A 10,954-nucleotide genomic window follows, 5' to 3' on the forward strand; every position below is an offset into this window, starting at 1 on the left:
CTGTGACTTTCCTGAATTCATGGATCAGTTCTAGCAGTTTTTTGGTGGAATCTTTTGGGTTTTCCATACAGAGTATCATACTGTCTGCGAAGAGTGAGAGTTTGACTCCCTCCTTGCCTATTTGGATGCCTTTTATTTCTTTGTGTTGTCTGGTTGCTGAGGTTAGGACTTCCAATACTATGTTGAACATGGTGAGAGTGGACATCCCTGTCATGTTCTGTTTAAGAGTCTCTTATGGTTTGCCCCTTCTCTTCTGTTTTTATCATGATTTTCCTTCCCTTCCCCCGTGTTCATCTGTTGAGTTTCTCAGATTCCACATATGAGTGAAATCATGTGATACGTTTTTCTCTGATGACGTATTTCACTTAGCATAATACCCTCTGGTTCCATCCACGTTGTTGCAAATGGCAAGATTTAATTCTTTTTGATTGCCAAGTAATGTTCCATTGTATATATATACCACATTTTCTTTATCCATTCGTTAGTGGGACATTTGGGCTCTTTCCATACTTTGGCTATTGTTGATAGCACTACTATGAACACTGGGGTGCATGTGCCCCCTCGAGTCAGCATTTTTGTGTCCTTTGGGTAAATACCTAGTAGTAGGACAAGCCCCATTTTAAAAACATGTTCATGTTTTCCTTCTGCTTTTTTTTTTTAAATCAAAATATGTTTGTTTATTTTTTTCAGGAATAAAATTTAGTGATTCATCATTTACATATAACACCCAGTGCTCATCCAGGACTGAGATTTCTGAAGAGAAGTTAAGAGTAGATCCAGAAGACACAAAACAGAGCTTCCCCATTGCCAGCTATTTTCAGAGAGCAGAAAAAATGATCCAGGCACAGGTGACTTTTGGTTTATTTTATTCTTTCCTTTGTTCCCTAATGGTGTTGTAGAGACCTATAAAAAAATCAGTTCCGTTAATCTGAAAAGCATACATACATATATCTTTTGTCTGTCATCTCCATATGGATGATGTTTCTAGGTTAACAAGATTGAACTTCTACATGTTATAGAAACTTCTCATTGGAAGAATGGATGGATGACTGAGTGCACAATTACAGAATATTTAATTAGGTATTTGCTTCGTCTACATTGTACCAAAATAAAAGCACCACTACATGTCTAGATAAAACCTCTAGAGTGGAAATAGGCAGAAAAATTTTAACATTTCTTCCATACCATCAAAAGGACATCACTTCACTAGAGAGCACTATTATTACAGGAATCCCTGACGTTTGATGATGTGGCTGTGAACTTCACATGGGAGGAGTGGCAGCTCCTGGCCCCTGCTCAGAAGAACCTGTACCGGGATGTGATGTTGGAGAACTATAGGAACCTGGTGTCATTGGGTGAGGACAGCTCCCCTGTGTCACTCAGAGGGTCCCCATCAGTGGCCTTTCCTTTCTCGGCTTCTTAAAGCTCTGGAGTATGTGTGCTGCTCTGAAATTAGATTCTCAGTCCCCTCCCTGGCTCCAGAGACATGGGTATGTTCTCCCTTCACCTAAGTGCACAACCTTTACTTTGTACAAATGTATGATATTGTGATATATATATATATATATATTTATGTATATACATGTATGCTTTTGTATACATATATACATATGTACATGTATATTTTATACATATATACATGTATATGCATATGTATGTATATGTACATATATGTATATCTTTTTGGCCTTCATCTCCAATTTTGGCACAGAGCTCCTGCAACAGTTGTGATTTCCTAGGTTATAAGAAGATAAATGTAAAATGGGTGTCTTTTGTTATTTATATAACAAGACCCTTTCAGCCATATTTGGATTTATGTTGATGAGGTGATTTTGGGAAGCCACTATATGACCTCAGGATGGAGTCTGGTTGCCAGGGGAAGCAACCACGATTAGAGGGTTGCAACTTTCAGTTCCACCTCACCTCTGGAGAGGAGAGAACAGCTGGAGTTTGAATCAGTCACCAAAGGCTAATGGTTTAATTTACTTAATCATGCCTACTTAATGAAGCCTCCATAAAAACCCACAAGAACAGGTTTGGAGACCTCTTGAAATGGTGAACACACGGAGGTGCGGGGAATGTGGGATGCCGAGACACAGCATGGAAGCTCCACACCCCTTCCCACATACCTTGTACTGTGTATCTCTTTCACTGGGCTATGTCTGAGTTATATCTGTTTATAATAAGCCAGTAATGTAATAAGTAAATTGTTCTACTAAGTTCCGTGGGTTGCCCCAGCAAATTAATTGCACCTGAAAAAGGGGGTCATGGGAACCTCCAGTCCATATTTAGTCTATCAGAAGCTCAAGAAACAACTTGGACTTGTGATTGGCGTCTGAAGTGGAGGAGGTGTGCAGTCTTGTGGTAGCGAACCCCTAACCTGTGGGATCGGAAGCCGTCACCAGGTGGAGACTGTCAGAACTGATCTAAGTTGTCGGACACCCAGTCAGTGTCCTTTGGTGTCACAGAATTCCTTGATGTGTGAAAACCCCATGGATCAGGTGTCAGAAGTCAAGTACTTAGTAGAGTATCAACGGGAGAGGAGACAAGCAGGGCAGTATGTTTTTCCTTTGTAATGGGAAAATTGTTTTGTCGTCAACTATAACATTTCTGTGGTCTTCAGAGACCCCAAGCCCAATGCTTAGTCTTCTGTCATTTCCCATGAACAGGTTTTTACCCCAGGAAACCAGATGTGCTCACCAAGTTGGATCAAGGAAAACCAACAGGGACAGTGGAAGATGACATCCCCTTTCGAACCTGTTCAGGTGAGTCAGAGAACCAGGAGGGGGCTGGGCTGTGGAAATCATATTCTAGTTGGCCAGATAAGAGTCACAGCTGTGAGAGGGTTTGAGGATAGGTAGGCAGTGCCTCCATGCATCTCTCTCCCAACGTGCGACCTCTTTTTTTTTTTTGTAGGAGTTTAGAGAAAAATATACTCTTTGCCTATTCTGGGATCTATTCCATTTTTATCTACATGTTAATATTTTGCTTAATTTGCATAGTTTTCTCCTTCCTAAGATTCTCTGATCTTTCCCTTCCTCTTCATTCCCTTTGACCTCCCTTGCTATAAAATTCCATTGTCCAAAGGCCTCTCTCCAAAGAGAACACTTCGAATTCCTGTCTTCTGACTACTGCACCCCTCTGTCCCATTGGTAGTGTTGATTGTCCTTCCTAACCTCCACCCCAGCCAGGATGCTGGGTCCCCAAAGTCTTCACTGTGCCCTTGTCCTCACTCTGAAGTTCTCCCAAGGTTCTGTTTTCCATCTTCTCATCTGGTGTCCTAGCCCTTCACACTTTTCTGCATTCTAATAAGCTAAGTTTCTTCTGTTCACTTAAGAAAATTCCCAAACTGACATCTCCTCAATGTGATCCACCAGACTTTAGGTCTGTATAATTCACTCGTCCCCGTGGCAACTCTCCTGAGTTCCCAATTACTGCAAGGAACTCACCTCCTCTCTCCTCCCAGGAAGCCCCTGTAAGTTTAGGTTCTTCTTTACTCCCGTCCATCTCACATCCTGGCCGTCCAGGCATGACCTCAGATATTCCCTCCCTGCAGAGTGCTCTTCTTTGAAGGAGTCAGTTGTTCATGAATTTTAACTGAAAAGATATTTTAACATCCTTCACTCTCTGCAGATCTTACCTCATGCCTACTTTGATTTAATTCCTTTGTGTATTTACTCATTTTGAACTTTTTTCTTGTTCATTATAGATGTGACACTGCTGTGTTCATTTCCCTAAAACTTGTATTCTTTCCATTGGATTTGATGACATTGAATCCCAGTTAACTACGTTACCTGTCACGTGGCATGAAATTCCTCTTTCTGTGATATCTATGATGTATCATCTCACTTACACAAAGGCAGAGTTTCTTCATCTCTCCTACACTCTCCCCAGTGTGTTCCATACATGTGACTGCTTCCTTCATTCATCCCTTTAAAAATTATTTTCTGGTAGCTTAGCAGTGTATACTTGAGGGTAAGAGCAGTAAGAAAAACACAAGAGCTTTCGTTCTAAGAGAAGGAATAAAGAAAATAATCAAAATAAACAAATAAATATGTCTAGGGAAGTGAAAAGTACTGTGATAAAAATTTAGTCACCGGGGTGAAAAGTACTGTGATAAAAATTTAGCTACCAGGGCACCTGGGTGGCTCAGTTGGTTAAGCGTCTAATTTTGGCTCAGGCCATGATGTCATGGTTTGTGAATTTGAGCCCCACATCAGGCTCCACTCCTGTCAGGGCAGAGCCTGCTTCAGATCCTCTGTTCCCCTCCCTCTTTGCCCCCCACCTCAAATATAAGTAAGTAAACATTTAAAAATATGTAAACATTTAAATAGAAAAACTTAGTCACCATAATGGAACAGTAGGGTCTTGGTCTCCTTTTTAGGAATGGAACGCCCCTCTGATAAGGTGCCTTAGAGCCAAGAGGTGAGGGAAGTTAACAGGTTGCTGGGTTGGGAGTGTTCCAAGTAGAGACCATAGCAAGTTCATTTTTTTTTTTAAAGTTTATTTATTTATTATGAGAGAGAGAGAGAGAGAGAGAGAGAGAGAGACAGAGAGAGAGAGAGGTCAAGCTGGGGAGGGGCAGAGAGGGAGAGGGAAAGAGAATCCCAAGTAGGCTCCACGCTGTCAGCACAGAGCTCACAAATGGTGAGGTCATGACGTGAGCCAAAATCAAGAGTCAGATGCTTAACTGGTTGAACCACCCAGGCGCCCGAGAGCATAGCAAGTGACATGTAATAATTATGTTTTCAAAGAATCCCTCTCCTGTGTATATAGTAGACAGTAGCAGGCAAGGGTATAAGCAGGAAAGCCATGTAGGAGGCTGCCGTACAACATGACAGGTTGGTTGTCCTCAGAACGGGTGGAAGGGACGTGTTGGTCATGATCTGGATACGGTCATTACAGAGGGCCGATGAGATCTGACATTTAAGTAAATACGTGCTATAAGAGGAAGGAATGGATGGAGGTTGAAGGTAAGACTATGGGGGTGGAAATGGCTATAAGGAACGTTAAAACAGCGTAATTGAAGAATGAGTGCTTGGTCTTGGCTGTGATTTGAAGAATAGGAAATCCTTAAGGTACATTTGAGCAAATAGATGAGGGATGTGAGCAGCTCCCTGGGTAAGGAATGTTCCAAAGTAAACCTGGACAGTTCAAAGGACCAAGGCAGGAGTGTGATCTGAAGAATTTAGGAAGAGTGGACAGAGCAAGACTGGAGAGAAGGTCACTGGGGTAGTGACAGGGGGTTGGGGTAGCAGGTCACATAAGGCCTTTTAAGGACATGTTAAGACCTTGATTTTATTCCTCATGAGATGAGAAAATGTTAGGGAGTTTCAAGTAGAGGAGGCTTGCCATGATGTAATTTATGTTTGAAAGGATCACTTTGGCTATTGTACAGGAGACAGGACCCGGCAGGGGAGGAATAGGAAATCCAAGTAGGAGGCTGCTGCTGTCAAATGAGAAAGAAATTGGCCTCCACGAGGGTGGAGGGTGTTGGTGTTGGTTCAGTTTTGGTTATGATTCTAAAGAGGGCAGGTGGGATTGATCAGTGAGGTAGGTACTGTGTGTGAGCAAGACAGACAGATGACAGGAGGCGCTGAGGAGTTCTGTCCTGGTTAAAGGGAAGACTGGAGTTGTCATTCACTGTGATGGAGGTGCTTTGTGGAGGAGGAGATTTGGGATGGGAAATCAGGAGTTCCCTTTTGGAATTTGTAGGTTACATGTGCTTGGAACCCAGTGTGTATCATTCTCATTGCTCCCCAAGGCCAACCACGACAATGAATCCTATAGGGAGGCCCGTTTTCCAAGTGTAACCTGATTTCCTGCACCTCTCTCCGTCTCCAATGTTCCTTCCCACCCATTTCACAACCTGCAGCTGTTCTCCTTGTGTCCTTCTTTGCCCTTTAAGTGGTTTCACCAAATGGCAATGTAGGCTCCCTGAACATGATGACTCTGTGTGTGTGTGTGTCCCCAACATGAGCACATGCCCCGTGCACTGTAGTCATCAGTAAGGATTTGTGAAGTGAAGGAGTCTCTTACCAGTTTGGAGAGGCGACCCTCCAACCTGTGGTCTGCTGCTCACAGTAAATTGTGTGTATTTCACAGTCTCTGCATGTTTTGTGAGGCCTCCTTTAGAAAGGAGGCAAATCTGTATTTATTCATTGCAAATGATCTAACCTTGTTTTTACGCTAACTACTTTTATCCTTTGGGTTATTTATATTATCGTTTTATCCGATGTGCGAGGAACATTAAAATGTATTTTTATTGATCCCAATTTCATAGGGTCATCACTAAATAGACAACTTACATCAAGATAGTTTTTCGGTGATCTTTCTTCCAAATCAAGATGATGAATGAATTCATTGTTCTTTTCTTTCCTAGAAATCTGGAAACTTGATGACTATTTACCGGAGCACTTAAAAAATGAAATAATGGAGAATAGCCTAGAACAATGGCATAAACATAACGCATTTGAAAATACTGTTCATCAGAGCACAGCTCATTCCGTGTTAAGACAAAATCATGATATGTGTGACTTACATGGAAAAACTATGAAACCAAAGTTAACTTTACGTAACCAGAACAGAAGCAATGAAATAAAGAACCCTGCAGATCCTACTGGAGATGGAAAATCCTTTCTCCACACTAATAATGAACACTTTCATACTAAAATTAAATCCCCTGAAAGCAAGAAACTCATCATCACTAAGTCCCAATTCAGCAAGCATCAGAAAACACAAAAAACAGAGAAGCCTCATGTATGCAGTGAATGTGGGAAAGCCTTCAAGAGGAAGTCCTGCCTCACTGATCATCAGATCATTCATACAGGAGAGAAACCCCACAGATGTTGTCTCTGTGGGAAAGCGTTCAACAGAAAGTTCATGCTCACTGAACACCAGAAAATGCATACAGGAGAAAAACCTTATGAATGCAATGAATGTGGCAAAGCCTTCCTCAAGAAATCACGGCTCAAAATACATCAGAGAACACATACTGGAGAGAAACCATACATTTGCAGTGAATGTGGAAAAGGCTTTATCCAGAAGGGAAATCTCATTGTACATCAGCGTATCCATACAGGAGAGAAACCTTATATATGCAACGAATGTGGGAAAGGCTTCATCCAGAAGACCTGTCTCATAGCACATCAAAGACATCACACCGGAAAGAGTCCCTTTGTGTGCAGTGAATGTGGAAAATCCTGTTCCCAGAAGTCAGGTCTCATTAAACACCAAAAAATTCACACGGGAGAGAAACCTTTTGAATGCAGTGAGTGTGGGAAAGCCTTTACCACAAAGGAAAAGCTCATTGTCCATCAGAGAACTCACACAGGTGAGAGACCCTACGTCTGCAATGAGTGTGGAAAGGCTTTTGCCTACATGTCTTGCCTTGTTAAACATAAGAGAATACACACAAGAGAGATCTGTGGAGATTCAGTCAAAGTGGAAAATCCTCCCTCAGAGAGTCACAGCTTATTACAGACTAGTGGTGCTGTGCAGGAGAAAGGCCTTGTTAATACAGTGACTATGCAAGTGCCTTCTGTGGCTTGTCAGACGCCATTAAACATCAGTGGACTCTTAGCAAATAGCAATGTGGTCATAGTGGGACAGCCTGCAGCCAGATGTGCACCCTTAGGAGATAACAGGGGGTTTTCACAGGACAGAAACCTTATGAATACAGTGAATGTGTTCGTGCCTTCTGTGGTCAATTATGTCTTATTTTATGTCACAGAAAACCAGTAGGAGGAAGCTTGGAGACATTCTACGTGGAGAAGGATTGAGCAAAAATTTCTAGATTGTATTATGGCTGAAAAGTATATACTGAGAGGAATTGTATGAAGGCTGAGGCTGGGAAAGCCTGATTTCCTCATCTTATTAAAAATATGCATTGATACAGAGGCATAATCTGATGTTAACCCAAACACATACACATCACTTGCTCTATTGTATCTGTTAAAGGAATGGAGGAAGTCTGAGTTCAACTAAGTGGAGGAAATAAGTAGGTGAATTTTAAAAACATACAAGATAATTTGTATCTGGAATGCTGCTATGAATGAAAAATCAGGAAAGGGCTAATATTTGGGTGGGTGGGATATGGGACATGTGTATATCAATTCAGTTTCCCCAGGCCAAGATGATTCATTGGAAACTGGGATGTCTGCTGTAAGCTCTTAAAGTTTATTTTATGCAGAGGCACTCATGAAACAGCAGCCTTAGACTGAGTCAGTTCATTAGTTTATGGAGTATTTGTTAAATACTCCTTTTGTACTGGGTCCTGTTCCAGAAGCTGAGGATACAGTAGTGACCAAAAGTAGAAAAAGCCCCTAGTTTCCTGGAGAGAGCACTGAGGTTACTAGATTATCCTTAAGTGGTATGTTTACACACCAGCTAATCTAATAAGAGGATGTAAATATCCACACTAGGTGAAATAGTCTTTGTTGTTTGCTGTAAGAGGATACTGTAGCCTGGATGGCTTATAAGAAAAACATCTATTAAAAAAGTGCAAAGTTTCTACGTAATGAATGTTTCAAAACTTTCTAAGTATGAGAAGCCTTGAATAAAAAATGAAGAAAAAATTATTTCTGTCGTGGAAGCTGCAAAGTCGAAGGTGAAGGCACTGGCAGATTTGCTGCCTAAAGGTCTGCTTCCTGGCTCACAGGAGGCAGTCATCTCACTGTTGTCCTCACATAGGGGAAGGGGAAGGGGAAGGGCGTTCGTGGGAGGTCTTACAGGGGCACCGATCTGATTCATGAGTGTTACATCCTTATGGCCTAATCACCTCAAGGGCCCACTTCTTTATTTTTTTTTAATGTTTATTCATTTTTGAGAGAGACAGAGTTATGAGCAGGGGAGGGGCAGAGAGAGAGGGTGTCACAGAACTCGAAGCAGGCTCCAGGCTCTAAGCTGTCAGCACAGAGCCTGACGCGGGGCCCAAACTCACGAACCGTGAGATCATGACCTGAGTTGAAGTCGAACACTTAACCCACTGAGCCACCCAGGCATCCCATCAAGTGGCCACTTCTTAAAACCATCGTATTTGGGATTAGGCTTCAATATGAATTTTGGCGGGGGGGTGGGGCACAAGTAGTCCATAGAAGATAGTATAGCGGTCCCCTCTTATATGCTGAGGATACATTCTAAGACCCCCAGTGGATGCCTGAAGCTAGAATAGTACTCAACACTATACATAGTATGTTGTTTTTTTTTTAAATTTATTTTATTTTTAATTTTTTTAAATGTTTATTTTTGGGAGAGAGTGACACACACAGAGTGTGAGTGGAGAGGGGCAGAGAGAGAGGGAGACAGAATCAGAAGCAGGCTCCAGGCTCTGGACTGTCAGCACAGATTCTGACGGAGGGCTCGAACTCACAAACCGCGAGATCATGACCTGACCTGAAGTCGGACAATTAACTGACTGAGCCACCCAGGAGCCCCAATTTATTTTTTATTTTTTAAAAAATGTTTATTTTTGAGAGAGCGAGTGCAAGCTGGGGAGGGGTAGAGAAATGAGGATAGAGGATCTGAAGCAGGCTCTGCACTGACTGCAGGGAGTTCAGTGTGGGGCTTGAATTTATGAACCACAAGATCATGACCTGAGCCAAAGTCAGGTGCTCAACCAACTGGGCCACCCGGGTGCCCCCATAGCATGTTTTTTCTTATATGCAGACACCTGTGATAGTCTAATTTATGAATTACACACAGAAATTAACATCAGTAATAATAGGACACTTATAACAACATACTGTATAAAAGTTATGTGAATGTGTTCTCTCAAAACATTTTATTGTCTTGTCCCCACCCTTCTTCCTGTGATGATGTGAGATGATAAAATGCCTACGAGATATAAAGTGATGTGTAGGAGTTGTGATGGTTTTAGCGTTAGGCTACTGTGGATGTTAGGAGGAGGATCATCTGCTTCTAGACCACATTTGACCTCAGGTGAACGCCTTGAAAGCCAAACCATGGATAAGGGATGATCACTATAATTGGCTCAAGGGGTTATGAGAATTTCTTGTCCAAAGGGTATATTACTTCAAGGGAGGGCAAGGACTCTTAATGGACTTTAAAGCAGTTTAGGATGAAAGTAAGTTATTTTTTTCATGTCCATGTCTTATCTCCCAAATAGGTTAAAAATTCCTTGGTCATTTTTTTTGCTGTTTAAATTTTAAAGTTTTAAAAACAAAAAAATCAGTTCCTCAATTGCACTAAACCAAATTTCAAGTACTCAGCAGCAGTATGTAACTAGTGGCTACCTCACTGGACAGCTACCTCTATGGTTAACTATATATAGCTAACTATATGGCTAAAAAGCAGACTGAGAGACATCTATTATAATTCCCAGAAAGTTATCTTGGGGAGTATTGGTTTACATGGTTTTATATTCCCAGCACAGAAAACTTAAGACAAATATGTTGATTTGGAAAGTGAGTGAATTAGCCAATGGACTAGTCGGAATGTTTTGTCATCAAAAGAAGGAATGAGTCCTTCAGAGGCAATTCTAAATAATACAGATGTCTCCTTCCAAACTGAGTGTGATTAGCAACTCAATAACTGAATATACACCAGGCAGAGCAGAAAAGAAAATGGATCCTCAGAATACATACCATAAACAGGAGGACAAGAACCTCAGTCTGTAAGAATAGAGAATATAGGAGATGGGAAGTGAGATCCCTAGGGGATGTCATGGAGAAGAACCTTTGTTATTTACCTACAGAACTATCACCCTTGAGAGTTGCCACCATATCAAAGATTCCAGCTCCACGGTTCACTGCTGAACTGAGACGTGCTTTCTCTTCATTATTTACTCTCCCTCTTCTGGGATTGGCCTCTCCTTATCAAGTAACTATCATATAGTTATTCACCTATCCAAGTTATAAACAGTGGGTTCTCTCTGGAAGGAGAGATTTCCCATCCTGTGTCTGTCTCAGAATTCAATATGAAATACTAGGATATT

General features: G+C 41.6%; 1 protein-coding gene across 3 annotated transcripts; it reads left to right on the forward strand.

The window, feature by feature from the left end:
- The first annotated feature begins 684 nt into the window (after positions 1–684).
- On the forward strand, positions 685–7,898 carry LOC121026335 (zinc finger protein 350-like). Of its 3 annotated transcripts, XM_040469198.1 has the most exons (4): positions 685–848; positions 1,229–1,355; positions 2,670–2,765; positions 6,383–7,898. In XM_040469198.1, the coding sequence occupies exons 1-4, from the start codon at positions 834–836 to the stop codon at positions 7,741–7,743; spliced, it is 1,599 nt and encodes a 532-aa protein (XP_040325132.1). In that variant the 5' UTR covers positions 685–833; the 3' UTR covers positions 7,744–7,898. The 3 variants fall into 3 exon arrangements, with proteins under 3 accessions (XP_040325132.1, XP_040325135.1, XP_040325133.1); XM_040469201.1 differs by lacking the exon at positions 1,229–1,355; XM_040469199.1 differs by lacking the exons at positions 685–848; positions 1,229–1,355 and adding an exon at positions 1,362–1,490.
- Positions 7,899–10,954: the final 3,056 nt, after the last annotated feature.

This window comes from Herpailurus yagouaroundi, unplaced genomic scaffold (genome assembly GCF_014898765.1).
Source record: "Herpailurus yagouaroundi ecotype Mexico unplaced genomic scaffold, PumYag 80594, whole genome shotgun sequence".
Lineage (NCBI taxonomy): Eukaryota > Metazoa > Chordata > Mammalia > Carnivora > Felidae > Herpailurus > Herpailurus yagouaroundi.